This window comes from Silene latifolia, chromosome 6 (genome assembly GCF_048544455.1).
Source record: "Silene latifolia isolate original U9 population chromosome 6, ASM4854445v1, whole genome shotgun sequence".
NCBI classification, from domain to species: domain Eukaryota; kingdom Viridiplantae; phylum Streptophyta; class Magnoliopsida; order Caryophyllales; family Caryophyllaceae; genus Silene; species Silene latifolia.
This window is the reverse complement of record NC_133531.1, coordinates 11,602,881-11,618,475: the sequence shown is the minus strand read 5'-3', so window position 1 is coordinate 11,618,475 and position 15,595 is coordinate 11,602,881. Positions and strand designations below refer to the sequence as shown.

Here is a 15,595-nt window from a genome sequence, read left to right as displayed (position 1 = left end):
TTTTTTAATTAATAACAAATTAAATTAGTTTTTATCAATTTTTGTTTATAGTAGAAGAAATTTACGGAGTAATCAATCTGAAAGGTTGTACTGCTAACAAGAGACTAGAGAGAGGGAGAGAGATAGTGTTCTTTGTTGACAATGGTATCCAAATGGAAAATATCGCGCACAAAGTACTGTAATGAGTAAATTGTACTGCGAAAATAAATTACGTTAATATATTATCTCTTTTATTCATGATTGTCGTTCAAACCCATTTCCCGAATTATATTTCAACTTCGATCTCTCATTAAAAAACAGAAAATGTATTAAAAAAATCTACCAAAAACATCATGAAGCATCAAGTTTTACCATTCAATTACTCTTCAAGCTTGTCACATTTGCACCTTCACAAGTAGTACATTAGGAAGAAAAAAAGGTATGCAAAAAAATCACTAGAAACATACACTCCCTAGTCCCTAACAAATAAACATATGAAACAAAAGTGAAACTTGTACACAATGTTTCTACCAATATGTCCTGCTTCTCTTATAAGAACCTTGGCCTATAGATGAAGTGATTTGTGGGACAGTAAAAACATCATTTTTCCTAGACTTTTTACTCATTATCATTGCTGCATTGACACTTGTCTCTTGCTGTTTTGTCCCATTTGTGTGAAATAAAACACTTGATGCAAATGTTGAATTAGCCTGATGATGAGATGTTGTTGCTGCTAATGGTGCTTGTGGTACCCATAAACTTTCTGATTGTGTTGAATAGGATGTTAAATTTTTCTCATATTGTCCCACATCAAAAAATGATGTCAAATCTTCTTCAACTCCAAAGCAATTGTTGTTGTTACCACTCTGCATTTAAAAAAAATGATGTTTATGAGCAATTTTAGTTGATTTCTCATCCAAAATAAGTGAAACATTTAATATAATAAACATTTTTTATGACAAAATTTGAGGCTTAACTTTTGAAACTAATTATTTAATTTAGGGGTATAATTTTAAAAACAAGGGTATATATTAGAATTCGGAAAACATAGAGATATAGGTTAAAATCTCTAAAATATTTGTTGATTTGGGTACATAAAAATAAAGTTTCCTAGTGTCTCATGGACTCGGTAAATCGTGGGGCAAAGAGAACAAAATTTATACGGTCTTATTCCTATGTTAACAGCATAAAATGACTATTTTAAGATAATATGTTATGAAAATGGGTCGAGCATTGAATGACTGTTATTTCATACGAGTAATTTATCTATTTCTAATCATGAACCAAATGTAATCTTCGACTCCATCGAAAACATCAATAATGATATATACTCGCTCAGTCCCATCATTTTGTTTACGTTTGATTAAAATATCCCTCACAGAGTAAAAAAAGTAAACAAATGACCGAGACAAGAGGAGTACTAAGATTTGAGGGTCTAGGAACAAACCTTATTATTGAAACCAAAGGTAGATGCAGTAGTAGTTGAAGCAGGATCAACAATAAAATCATCAAAATGCCAACCAGGTAAAGTCTCAATCAAATAATCAGAAATGTTACTACTACTTGATGCACCAGAATTAAACTGATCACTGACAGATTTCACTGCTGTACTGTTGTTGTTGTTGTTGTTGTTGTTGTTGTTGTTGTTGTTGTTGTTGTTGTTGTTGTTGTTGTTGTTGTTGAAATCAGGAACAGTAGTATCACAAACATCATTATTAACACTAATCACATCATTAATCTTGTTTAATGTATGATTATCACAAACTGTTGTTGAAAGCTTAATCCCAGTTAACATGAACCTGTTATGCTTTTGTGTATACTCATTTGCTGTGTGTAGTGGAATGTCACATTCCCTACATAATATTGCTCTATCTTCTTGACAAAATAAAAGTGCCCTTTTTTCCTACATGATCAAAAATCCACAAAAAAAAACACAATTAAATTTTTGAGGTTAATGGTATTAGTAATTTCAAAGTCAGTCAATCAGAAGCAGCCTCTTTGTATCGCTAACAGCCTAACACAAGGATAAGACTGCATACATCTGACCTAATTACCTCTCAATTGGCACAATTGATATTTTGAGGTTAATGATATTAGAACTTTCAAAATTGGTCATTTAGAGACAGCCTCTTTGTATTGGTAACACAATGATAAGGCTGCATACGTTCTGGTTGTAATGGTATCAGTAATTTCCTATGGCGAAAAGAAATAATAGGTTTTGACTAAAAATCAAAACCTATCATTCTTTTTGTATAGGGTAATTTTATTAAAATTAAAAGGTCGGATTATTATTATTACCTGACAGATGTCGCAAATCGGGAAATTTGATAAAGAAGGTTGTAAAAGAGAGAAACGTTGATGTTTAGAAGCTAATTTGTTAGCATGATGTACTCTATGATCACATACATCACAAAGAGCAGCTTCATCAGCTGTACAAAACACTGAAGCTTCTTTTTTGCTGCAAACATCACATTGAATCTTCATTCTTACAGTTTTTTTTTTTTTTATGATAATTTTTTTCAAAGGATTTTGATTATAATTTGATGTTGTTAGATACAGTAATATGATAATAATGGAGATTAGAAATCTTGAGAGTATACTAGAAAAGAAAGTGGAAGAGTGGTGGGCAACTACCAATTGGGTTTAAATATTGAATGAAATCATGGTGAGTAAGGAATAGGGAAGCGTGATTTTGTTTAATCAAGGTATGGGTCGAGAATCATTAGTTTAATCAGAGTTCTCGAGTTTGCATGCTATTTCCCCGTATCAATCATTTCTATACATTTGTTGAATATATGTGAGTTATATTTTAATCAAATGTATAGAACTGATTGAAATGTTGGAGGAAGTATTAGCTTAGAGATTTATCCATTTCAAAAATAGTGGCGGCTGAGTTCCTTGTTATAAAAAAAATGAAAATTAGTTTAAGAAATGTATTATGTTATACTTAGTAGTTAAAAACTCAACTAAAACCGTTGTAATAAGTAAAAGCAATAAAGCATCATACATGACTCTTATATAAGGTCTAGTTTCATGATTGGTGTAACCGTCTTGAATTTGGTCTTATCTAAATGAGGTAAAATAAAAGAAAAATCGAGGAAATGTATATTCATAAACTCATACAATTAATCAATTATGTACTAAATCAATAAATTAATAGTAAATTTTTTTGGGTTATGGAGGTATGATTATAGGTAATAAGATGTAGTTGAAAAAATATAAAAATTGTAAGGAATTGATGAAGAAGTAGATAGAGATGAGATGATGGATATCATGGGATGGGCATTGTGATGGTATCTGCCGACTGTCTGCGTATTTAGTGACTGAAGACTGTGAAGAGTAATGGTGTGTACCTGAAGCCTCAAGGCATATATTTGTCCATATATTATTGTTTACGGAAATATTCGTCTTAAATTTAAAACACGTCAAATATACTCTGTAATAAACAAGACAAAAAGCAAAATGTCTAAAAATTAGTTAAAAGTTTGTCTCATCTAACACAAGTGAGATGATATATGACTCGTTTTAATTTTAAGACCGGTGCATCCGTCCGTCTAAAGAAAGAGACTAAGAGATATTTGTCACTAGCTCTTAAATATCTTCACACACAAGTATGTGATGCCCTTGTAACTTGTAAGTTACTCACTTATTCCACCCCTTTACATAAGGGAACTTGCCCTTGTGAAACTTTGAGTACGCTCCATAATATACTTATATATTCAGTTCAAGTTTAGATTAGATCAAAATTTATTTTGAAATTATAAATATAGCGATAAGAAATAATCGAGCATGAAAAAATAGACATTGACTCATTTTTGGATCGAGCATACGAGTGTCACGCTTTTTAAGCCGATTAATTATGAGCCTAAATGTTTTTAGGGTCATTGATTTTGTGCTGGTTCGAGATCGAGTTCAAATTTTCCTCAACCTATGTCTAGCATATTTGAGCTTTGATTCTATAATGCATTAATTTATTTTTAGACTTAAAACCCATTTTTGGGACTTTATTTTGGTTCCTGTAAAATCAGTTACAATAAGTTTAATTTAGATTCTAGAACTTTAATTCAGTTAAATTCAAACCGTTTCATTCCGAAAAAATGGTAAATCACTAGGAGATTGAAACCGATGGAGGCTAGATTTACAGAAGGCCCAATGTGTCTGTTTCACTTAAAAATAGAGCTGTTTATGGGTCGTCCTGTCCATCTAACCCGGACCATCCCGCCCGCTAAATACGCGAGTACAAACAAGAGATTTTAAGAAATTACAAAAGCCGTGCCCACTAACGCTTCTCAAACCTGCTAACCCACCTATCAGTGGGCCAAAAATTTAACGTGAGCCCGACTCATGTACGGCCCAAGCTTGCATTTGATCACCTCTACTAAAAAACCGAGAAGGATGCTCTTAAATAGACCTGGCAAACAGGTCAACCAGATCGGGTTCGGGTCAGGTCAACACGGGTCGGGTCGGGTCATTCGGGTTCGGGTTATTTCCGGGTTTAACTATTATCAAGTTTTTTTAGGATAATAATCAATATGCAATAATAAACATTCGGGTCGAGTTATATTAAATCAGGTCAATCGAGTTTCACGTATTGAGCTCGAGTGTCCTGTCGAATTATTCAGATCGGTCAATTTTGCCAAACCTACTCTTAAACAAAGTGCACTTGAACTTGATGAACATTACAGTCAGTGATGGGCCTTGTTGACGGGCTGGATCCTAAAATATAGTCAGTGATGGGCCTTTTTAACGGGCTTATTCTACAACTTATTGCTGTTGGGCCTTGTTCACCAGCCCACTATCAACAAACTACACCAATGTCTATCTTTCCCAATTCTGTTCTCCGTTTTTAAAATTTCAAATCCTAATCCGACCGTTGCAAAACTCTCCCCATCCTTAACTACGCCTAAATCTCAAATCCTCAGCAAAATCAGCAAATAAGACAATTCAAATCAACAAAAATCTAACAAAAACAAAAATGGAAGCGAAACCGCAACAACACCCACTTGAGCAAATAGCAAGCACACCAACACACAAACTACTCCTAAAACAATGGCTCAAAGAGGAAGATCTAATCATGAGTAGAATCTCCCTAAAAGAATCACAAATCGACGGAATCCGTAAAGAAATAACTTCTCTTTACACATTTTTCTTTGTTTTTCACTCCTTATCACTTCTCCTTCTTTTCAACATATCTTCCTCCAACGATCCTCATCTTAGCCACGCTTGTAAGCGATCATGGGTCCCATCCATTTGCTCCTTTATTTTTTCCATGGCGGTTATTTGGGCGATTAGGTACAAGACTGATGTTGAGTCTCATCTTGAAAAACTGCTTGATCGAGAGAAAGAGGATGGGAAGCTGCTGAGGAAGTGTGTTGATGAGCTTAAGAACAAGGGTATTGAGTTTGATTTGTTGAAAGAAGTCGATGCGCTACGAAGAGCTAAAAGTATGAGGATTGAGAGTAAAGTTGTTCGAAAATGGTCTCCTAGAGATTTCGTTTCTATGTCTTTCTTTGGCCTTTCTTGCCTTGTTGTGGCTCTCACTAGGGTCGTCTTGTGCAATTGATAGGTCAGCTAGTCTTCGTCTTAAGCTTAAGACGGGTTTAATTTTGCCCACGTGGGATCAATCAGCGTATTCAGCTAGTCTTATTTAAGACGGGTTATCTTGATAAATTGATTTTGGTTGTTTTTTCAATTTTTAATTAATGGATGTTTACCAGAATTAGTTATTATTGTTTGTTAAATATTTGTATGTTAACGGCTAGTTCTACGGCTTCTATGCAATCTTGTATCAAATCAATTATGTAATTTTGATCTTAAAAAAAAAAATCAATTATGTACTCCAATTACATTTTAAACTAGTCTTATATGTAATTGAGTAATTTTTATGCCAATTACATTTTAAACTAGTCTTATATAGGAGTACTTATAAAAGTAACCATCATTTTACACTAATTATCATATAAAACTGTGTCATGATATGATAATATTATGTAGTTGCTCTTTTATGGACAGGTTTTACTCAATTATAGAAATATTAATATGAAAATCGTTTGTTTGATATGAAGTACTCCGTAGTCTGTACAATAATTCACTACTCACTAATCCCAATGGCATTTGCCAAAATTTGAACTCAGCTAAAGCGATAATTTTTAACAAGAGAGAAAGAGTAATGACATCTTCTAACAGAAACAAACGTTTCTACTCAATTGAGTTTCTCTCCATTTATTCCTCTCTCCATTTCCTTCCATTTCTTATTAATGGTCTAGATTCCGTCTCAAAACGATCTAACGGTCAATTGAATGAAAAAGTTGAGAGTGAATAATGATTAAATATTATTCTATTAGAGGAAATGGAAGGAAATGGAGAGAATAGAAAATGAAGAGGATCCCCTCTCGTTTCTACTGACCCTCACCTAACTCCGCCAATGACTAGTACACTAATACAAGTAGCATGTAAAAGGAAGATGACATGAACAAGATAACACACTTTGATAAAGCATTAAATTGGAGGAATCACATTGAATGTTGATTGTTGATACTTGGCAATTATAAAAAGTTGCACATGCAAGCAATCAAAGAGGCGCAGTGCACATGAAGTAAGAGTTTTAAGACCTTTGCCTTGGGAACACTAATGTCCCACTTCTTCCTCAATAGTTGATGCCACTTTTCAACCATCTATCTGCTCAAGGAACCTTCTCACCCTTCTAATCTTTCACTTAAATAATACAGAGTATCATTTTATGGCATGTAAACCTGGTAAAATGAACTCGAATCCGAAAAACTAATCGAAAATATCTGAATTGATAACCGATCGAACACCCGATATAAGTGTTGAAGATATTGTAAGATTGATATAGTTTCTGAATTATTGGCTATATTGAGTAGCTTTATAGGATGACACCACTCATTTCGAGTGCTTGCGAATTAGTAACTGAAGTACGTATTTATCCTCCGTCTAAAGAGGGACTGAAATCAAATAAGTAATCAATACTATGATGTCTGACAACGTATGAGTTTGTTCTAACAACTCGAAAGCAATGTGTCATCACATAAACTGAATGCAAAATCAAGCATTTGAAATATGTATTCAATTTCGCATAATACTCGACCCACCAGTTCTTGTTTAAGACGGTCTTAACTAAAGACGGCTTTCATACTCGAATAAAATAGAGGAGTAAATAAAAGGGGAAGTCTTAAGTTAAGACGGTCTTAAGCAAGACTAGCTCCGACCTACTTGACCTTATGCCTAAGGAATTGAATGCCTTGAGGTCTTGCATTCAAGGAGTGACTTCTGATCCCCACCTTTACAGAAGAAATAAGTTTCAGGGCAAGCAAACAAACAATTATCAACCAAGCTTACATTCACTGAACCGGGTTTGACTCGCTTCAGTGGACCCGGTATTGGCCCAAACAGGTAGTTCCCGCCAAGCAGCAACCGCTGAAACAATGCTGTTGCTACCTTAATTGCATACCCAGAGGGTATCATTCCGGTAAACCTGTTATGTTCCAGCGACAAAGCAGAGAGATTTGGAAGGCGAGAGAAAATTTTTGGCAACAACCCATCAATCTCATTATAACTGAGATCAACTGCCACGATCTTTCTACCGATGTTTTTTATGTTACTCGCAGTTTCAACGGCAGAGAAACGGTTATGACAGAGATTTAGCTGCTGGAGTGATGGGTGCTGGAAAAGCTCACCCGGAATAGAACCTGAGAGTTGATTGTAACTAAGGTCTATGACTTCGAGAAACTCCATGTGGAAAAACTTTCTTGGCATTTCCCCGGTCAGGTTGTTATTCCTCATGGAGAAAGAAATTAGGGAAGCGGGTAGAGAAAGCGGGTTAGAACCAAGGGAAGAGATGGAGTTTTGACTAGCATCTAAGATATACAGGTTTTTCAAAGAACCCAGGTAAGGAAAATCACCTGAGAATTGATTCTGCTGAATTTCGAGTCTTTTAAGATGACTTAACTTGTTCAAACTTGGAGGAATAGACCCAGAAAACTGGTTATTATCCAAGTAGAGTTCTTCAAGGTAAGGCAAGGAACCAAGTGAATAGGGGATAGAGAGAGAAAACAAGTTTCTTGACAGAAAGAGTCGCCGGAGGCGAGTCAACCTGGAAAGTGACTCCGGGAGTTGGCCGGAGAAGGAATTGCCGGAGAGGTCAAGTGTGTGGAGGTAAGGGAAGTCCCAAGTGGTGGAAGTGAGTGAACCCGAGTAGCCAGCTGAGTCGAGAGCAATCTCAGTGACTCGACTCAATCCAGAAAGACTGAAATCACACCTTAGACCACAGGTGAAGTGTGCACCAAAGAGATTATCACAAGGGTCCATTGACAAGTCCCAGGAACTGAGGCATGATCCGAAAGTAATCGATGTAGGCTCGATCCCTTTTTTTAGATTCTTCAAAGCTAGAATATCCCCAGGATGTGTTAATGCATGTACTGCAGCTAAACACAGCGCACAAATGAAGATATGAGTACTAATCAAAATATGAAGTTCCTTCATTGTTTTGTTTTCTTACTACAAAATCTCGGTGCTGCGTTTCGCTGCTACTTAAAATAAGTGGAGGGTAGGGGAAGATAACTAGAACAGGTAGTTGAGCCGTACAAACTAATCTGACTAAAAATTACTGACATTAAGTACTCTAGAGAATAAACTAAACTTTTTTTCAGTGTTCTAGGATCTTGCTTTACAGCTTTGGTTAAATATAGTAAAAGCTCAAACTGTACTGGTCGGTAATGCAGGCAATAGGTAATGAACCGTGACTTTTCGCTACCAATTTTTTATTACTGAAGCTTAAGTGGAAACTTAAATGATTATGGACTGAGTTATGAAGCTAATGCCATTGGGATTGAGAACTCTGAATATGGCTTCTAGATGTGGTACATTTACATTATAAGCATTTACATGCCCAAGAGCAACCTACTAGTGTATTACTTCTTAATTAATGCAGGGGTAACATTGGGAATTTGTAACTCTTTAACGACGACGACAACAACAACAACAAAGCCTTTATCCCAAAATAGTTTGGGGCCGGCTAACATGAATCATCATCCAAATTCGCTTTGGTTTGAATCCGCTAATACGGTCCAAGGTGAATAAACAAAGGAAAAGAAAATAAATAATAAATGAGACGAGTGTGTGTAAAAAATAAAGCCAAGTAAGAAAAATGTGAATTTCTAATTCGTTACTTGGATAAATTTTTTTAAGTAGAATAGTCGTAAAACAGGACATTCGTAAAGATTCTTTCACTATAAGTGGGGGTAAGGATCAAACATAACAGATAGTAAGTTGTTACTGCTGAAGATGGGAAAAACACTTACTTTAACAAGGTTCGATAAATCACACAGCGCTCTCAGTTGACAAATTTTAAAAATATGCATCATTGAATGAATGGAAAAAAGTGACAAGCTTCTAAAATCTATGAAGTATCATTCATTTACAATCCTACAGTTATTAACTAAACAGAACATATTTTCAGGACATCAGTTGGTTAGATAAGATGACCTAGGACCAAAACAAACATATACAAAGTCAAGTGAAACAAGAACCTCTATGGCAGTTTTCCAACACATCAATGTTGGGTCCAGTGGTCCCATGTTATCGGTCAGCATTGTCCAAATACAGCTTCACACGCTGTTGATTTACTTCAAATATAAACGGCATACCCCTGATCTGTAATACCGAACCACAACTACTTTAAGAGCTAAGTTTGATATTTATAATCACATTTTACCACTTAGACCCACTGAGGTTCTAAATGAAAATTATTTAGGATGAAAATTAGAACATACAAAAATGAGATAAGGGAAAGAGGAAGAACGTAGATCTAAGGCTGGACAAAATTTCGTCCCCCAATAGACGTGTAGAAATGAAATTATTTTCTTTATGGGTCATCTAAAATCAATTTCTCTAAGTGTGTGTTTGGATAGCAAAAGTGGAGGGAAAGGTAGAGAAGGGAGGGGGAGGCGGTGGGGGAATAGAGAGGTGGAGTTTTCCATCCAAATCTTTCCTATGGTGAAAGGATTTTGATTAGGCTTGGAGGAGGGGAAATGGATCCCTCCAAATCCCTCCCCTTCCATTTCCCTTCTATCTCATTTGTTATCCAAACACGATTGCATGATGAGAAAATCATTCTAGCACTTTAAAATGCATGCCTTAGGTGGAGTATAGTCACTTGCCTCAATCAAGCAATCCGAAAGAAGGTCAAAGCACTGCCCATTGGTTATTTTCTCGCCATTTACATAGATTGGAGATCTGCCCAAGTTCTTTAAGCTAAATGTTCCATCTCTGCCCAACTTTATACATGCCTGGGTTAAGAAAAACAAAGGAGGACATGTTCAGCAATTTGACATATAATGAGAAACGGGTGGGCAGGTCATTCCTTGATAGGCCGAGAGAGTATTGAAGTCTAGGCTGGAGTTTCAGCCTACATTTTTTCTAGCAATGGTTTTCAAATCTTACAAGCATACAACAGCTAACAGCTCCATCAAAATAGCATGCTGAGGGCAACCAATATAACTCGTTACAATAATAGTATTAGGAACAGCAATACAAGCCAATGAGAGACAATAATAAAGAATGCATAAAGACAATGTCTAAAAACTACAGCAAACAATGAAAATAATCTCACCTGCCGCCTAGATATCTTCTGCGGATGTCCTTCCCTTGTCAGGTCTATGTCAACATGGACACCATCTGTTGCTCGCCCAAGCAAGATCTGAGCAATTCAAACACGGATAAAGGGTGACCATGAAAGTAAAAAAATACGGTATAAAAGGAGTAGAAAGGATGACAATAAAACATTAGATACTAAGATTACCTCTGGTTTTTTTATATAGTGCTTTGAATGCCGGCCGAATAGAATTGCGAATGCACCATGTGAGGCCATATCTCTTTGCATATGTGAATTAGCATTCTGCTCCAATCTTATGATTGCCTTTTTAGCATCCTCTTGCTGATATTTTTCAACTGCAATTAATCAACCAACATTTTTAACAACCATGTCTACCATATAAGTACAAAATCTAGTGAATCAGAATTCAGAAGTTAAATTTATATCAATATAGAATATTCTTATGGTTTATTTAAGAAAAACTATAGCAATCCGTACAGATGGCTTTTAAGGAAAACCATAGCAATCCCAGCGCCTCAAGGGCTCCCGAAAATTCCGGAGTAAGGGGCTGCTGCGTAACATTATCCCACTGCCTCAATGGCTCCCAGAAATTCTGAGGGTAAAGGGCTGCTAGTCTGCTACTACGCAATGAAAAGAAGCGTAACCACTTAGTGGGCCATTTTGCATTATTCCATCAAAATCCATAACCAAAGAGCAATGTGTCTTCGGCTCCATTGGAGATAGAAACTTTAAAAGAAGGGAAAATAAATGAAAAAAAAAATACAAGAGGCAAAAGACTAGAGCAATAGAAAATTACTTTTTGCAGCACAGAGTGGATCCAGATCTGCTGGACCCAAGTCCAAATCAAGTATCTGACATAAAACAATAAAAGATTAAAGAATTATTTATCAAACAGCTTTATAGCAGTGACTAGTCGTATCAGAACCTGAATAGTACCATTGATTCAACATCAGAAAAACAAGGAAGGTCAGCATCACTATCATAAAATTGTTCAGGTTCGGATGATACAAAATCATTATCAGCTTCTTCGAGCACAGGAGAAACAAAATCGAGTGCAGATGGAATCTGCTCTGCTTCGTGATTTGTGCCCGCTACATTCATTTGTCCCTGGTTTGACTCAGCCATTAGAACTGAATTCTCAACATCATAACCATACAAGTCTAGATATTCGTTGTTTGTTCCCCTGCTATTGTGATTTAGACTTTCGTACTGGTTTACCCCTCTGTGTTTCTCAGTTGAGCCATTAAATGCACAGTTCAGATTTCCATCCAAACTTTGCGTTGAATGCGATTTTTTCATTGGTTTTGCTTCCAAGTTCATACTGCCAGAACTTTTTGCCGATGATGGAATGGTTGCTTTGTTTTGAGATCTTCTATGACCCCCAGAAGTTGGCCGCTTACTTGGAAAAATATCATCATTGCATGGAATTTCAGGATCTTCAGTGTTCAAAACGCAACAAATAACACCGCTGCGATATTCTGGAAACCTAGGGTCAAAAGTTGATGTTGAAGCTTGATTTACTGAACAACTTTGCATATTAGATACTGCAGGCACACTACACACTTCGTCATCAACAACATAGTCCATTGTGTTCAACAAGAGTGTGTGCAAGCCATCAAAAGATGTCTCCTCCGCTTCATCAATCCTTTCATCAATTATTTGCATCTCATCCCCATTAGTAAAATTGAAATCCGATATGTTAGCACCATAGCCATCTGTGCCACTAGTTGGATTTTGTAGGTCATCAAATGACATGGGATCCGACAACAATGTCGGTAGGTGAGACATTCCTTCACCAGCGTCATTATCATCAAATCCATCTACTATATGGATATTATTTGCTAAACTGCCAACACCATTAGGCATTTCTGACAGTAACATATTCTCCATTGTTTGCCAAGTAGCCTCTTCAGGCAAAGATGGTGAATACCTCAAATGCTCATATGAATTTCCGCAATCAGAGAACTTGCCTTTGCTATTACACAGTGGTTCATCGGAACGACATGCTTCCTCACTCGTCTTAGGATCCCTTAACATATCATGGATTTGCTCATCTATAGTCAGATTTTGGTCTATTTGGTCTTCAAGTGTATTGTGCTCACCAACAAAAAAATCATACCCCAAATCAGGGGCACAAAGATTATACAAACTGTCAAAATTGCTATCTTCTATTCCAAAATTACTTTCCAATGGATTTTCAAGCACATTCTCTAGGCAATTAGCTGCACCTTCATTTGCAAAGGAATTATCCATAAGAAAACTCAGATCGCCCTGGTAAAGCGGTTCTTTACAAACTCTTTTCCTGGAATAGTATAAATTACGAATGCTCTCAATCTTTCGCTTTTCAATGCCTGAGACAGTTTCAACTTTTTTAGACTTCGATTGAGCAACTGATGATTCAACCTCAGCCATTCGCGCACCAGCTTCTTTAGAGACAGCAGGATCGTAGAGGAGAGATCGCCACCTATCCTGCAACTCCTTAATAGTAAATTTCCTAGAAAACTCAACTGCGCCCTTGGCAAGTGATTCTAAAGATGCCCCATGCTGTAAATGCCAGCATTACATAAGTTAGTACTTATCAGAGCTAGTCAAGTACTATCTTCATCCCATGTCCTGTTAGCTATAGGCGGTCAAACATTGTCAACTCTGATTATTAATTTCTCCGTATATATGTGAATGTACTATGTAATTTTGTCTAGTTTGGTTTATGAAAGCAACCAAGACGCACCAACCTAGAAAACGGAAGCATCTCAAAGTCGTACTCGACAAATCGACAGAACTAGTGTAAGTAACATTTTCGACTACTCAAGTACTATCTTCATTACATCTGGATATTCTGTGTTTGTAAACAGGAATAGGCAGATGTAGAAATTGATGGTTGTAATAGTCATAATGTAATTGTTTTATCAATTAATGAAAAAGCTCACATTTAACCAAAAAAAAAAGTACTATCTTCATCACAGGTGTGTTGATTACAGTGGTCAAACGACATCAACTTTGAACCATTAATTTCTCAGAATGTATCTGAAGTGACCATGTAGTTTTGTCTAGATTGATTTATTAAAGCGACTACTGAACTCGCACCAACCTATAAAACGGAAGCATCTCAAAGTCGGACAAGACAGAACTAATATAAGGAACATTTTCGACTCATCAAGTACTATCTTCATCCCACATGTGTTGATCACAGTGGTCAGACAATGTCAACTTTGAACCATTTATTTCTCAGAATGTATCTGAACTCACAAATGTAATTTTGTCTAGCTTGATTTATGAAAGCGACTACTGAACAGTGAACACGCACCAAGCATCTCAAAGTTGTACTCAACAGAACTAATGTAAGTAACATTTTCGACCAATCAAGCACTATCCTCATCCCATGTCTGTTAACTATAGCGGTCAAGCAACGTCAACTTTGAAGTCTGAACCATTAATTTCTCCGAATATATCTCAAGTCACAATGTAATTTTGTCTTGGTTGATTAATGAAAGCGACTACTGAGCTCGCACCAACCTATAAACCAGAAGCATCTCACAGTCGTTCTCAACAAAACTATAATAAGTGTAAGTACTCCCTAACATTTTCGACTACTGAACACCAACAAATATTCCAAGTTTTCATTTTGATTGTCTTCCAACAAACGAGACCTAATTAATATGCATCACCGATCACCCGACAACATCTTTTGGTTAAATACAATCAAAATAATCAAACTCCTAATCCTATGTGAGTCGTCTTAAGATCACTTTCACTTAATTGCTACAAAAATTAATACGTATAACATAACGGAAATGAATTAATACAGAAAACAATGTCAAATTAGAATAAAATACTCAAAACAATGTCAAATTAGAATAAAATCGACATTTTCTTGACAAATCATGACATAAAAAACTCAGAACTAAACCAAATCAAGCATTCGACGAACAAATTTACAGAAAAATCAATTAAAAATCACAGGTAGTAACTCTAATTCGTAATACAAATCAATCAATTAATCAATTAATAAAAATCAAAGACGAAAGAGCGTAAGTTAGCAAATAAATATCCGGCAAAATGAGAAACAAATAGCAAAAAACTGAAATAATAATCACAATTAATAACTCTAATTCGTGATAAAAATCAAAGAGGAAAGAGCGTAAGTTAGCGAAGCGGAAAGAGTAAGTTAGCAAAGGGAAGGACAAAAAGGTAATTAAACCTCAATAGAATGTGCAAGTAAGTAGTCGTCTTGAGGAAGCCATGGAGTGGAAGTATGAAACGCCGCCATTGCAACTTGGTTGAAGCTTTCTCTCTCTACTTTCTTTGTTCTTTTGTACGTCGTCGTTATAAGTTTCTCTCTCTACTTTTTTTCTATTTATGGGAGGAGTTTTCGCGGGCTTAAATTTCGGCAATGTGTGTATATAAGGGATCTTTTATTTAGGTGGACGTGTAACCGATTTTTCGCATATTTTAGGGGATTTTTACGCATAGTATCCATATTTCAGGCCCACGCACTGTTCTTGACGCAGCTTAAAGATTCCAATTCTATTCTTTGTTGCTTTGTGGTTTTTCCATCTTTCATACACATTATTTAGGATTTTACCTTTATTATTTTTGCTCATCTTTCCCACCCAAACCGCAATATAATCTCTCTCGCGCATAACCACCGCACATCACTACACCCTCTTCTCAATTGCACCAACCATCATAGGCGGAGCGACCCCTAGGTTGAACTGGGCCTTGGCCAGGGTCATACTTGTGCACCTGGAAATGAAAATGTGCATAATTGGTCTGCGTTCGATTCACGGGAACAACATTTTATCACTTAGTGGAGTGCTGTTGCTATTTTCCACTTAAAGTTTACTTTGTTCACAACAATAAATCTTTTAGGTAACACAACTCGAAGCATAAAATTTTGAAATATTAGTCTATTTTATATTTAGAACTAGTCTTTCATTCCACAGATTTTAATCAACAATGGTTAAAATAAAACGTAAGTTTTTA

General features: G+C 36.0%; 4 protein-coding genes across 4 annotated transcripts; 1 reads left to right on the top strand and 3 right to left on the bottom strand.

Annotated features, from left to right (window-relative positions):
* Nucleotides 1-333: 333 nt before the first annotated feature.
* On the bottom strand, nucleotides 334-3,268 carry LOC141658584 (B-box zinc finger protein 20-like). The gene is made up of 3 exons (XM_074465510.1): nucleotides 2,278-3,268; nucleotides 1,427-1,882; nucleotides 334-845 (listed from the first exon to the last, which is right to left on the bottom strand). The coding sequence occupies exons 1-3, from the start codon at nucleotides 2,461-2,463 to the stop codon at nucleotides 507-509; spliced, it is 981 nt and encodes a 326-aa protein (XP_074321611.1). The 5' UTR covers nucleotides 2,464-3,268; the 3' UTR covers nucleotides 334-506.
* A 1,630-nt stretch (nucleotides 3,269-4,898) lies between these two features.
* LOC141658583 (uncharacterized) lies at nucleotides 4,899-5,603 on the top strand. Its single transcript, XM_074465509.1, has one exon. It carries the CDS (start codon nucleotides 4,955-4,957, stop codon nucleotides 5,540-5,542), a length of 588 nt encoding a protein of 195 aa, XP_074321610.1. The 5' UTR covers nucleotides 4,899-4,954; the 3' UTR covers nucleotides 5,543-5,603.
* A 1,389-nt stretch (nucleotides 5,604-6,992) lies between these two features.
* On the bottom strand, nucleotides 6,993-8,786 carry LOC141586336 (uncharacterized). Its single transcript, XM_074407530.1, has one exon. The coding sequence runs from the start codon at nucleotides 8,479-8,481 to the stop codon at nucleotides 7,225-7,227; it is 1,257 nt and encodes a 418-aa protein (XP_074263631.1). The 5' UTR covers nucleotides 8,482-8,786; the 3' UTR covers nucleotides 6,993-7,224.
* Nucleotides 8,787-9,314: 528 nt separating this feature from the next.
* Nucleotides 9,315-14,981, bottom strand: LOC141586335 (uncharacterized). Its single transcript, XM_074407529.1, has 7 exons — nucleotides 14,811-14,981; nucleotides 11,549-13,156; nucleotides 11,409-11,463; nucleotides 10,799-10,947; nucleotides 10,610-10,696; nucleotides 10,158-10,286; nucleotides 9,315-9,651 (listed from the first exon to the last, which is right to left on the bottom strand). The coding sequence occupies exons 1-7, from the start codon at nucleotides 14,877-14,879 to the stop codon at nucleotides 9,577-9,579; spliced, it is 2,172 nt and encodes a 723-aa protein (XP_074263630.1). The 5' UTR covers nucleotides 14,880-14,981; the 3' UTR covers nucleotides 9,315-9,576.
* Between the last annotated feature and the right edge of the window lie 614 nt (nucleotides 14,982-15,595).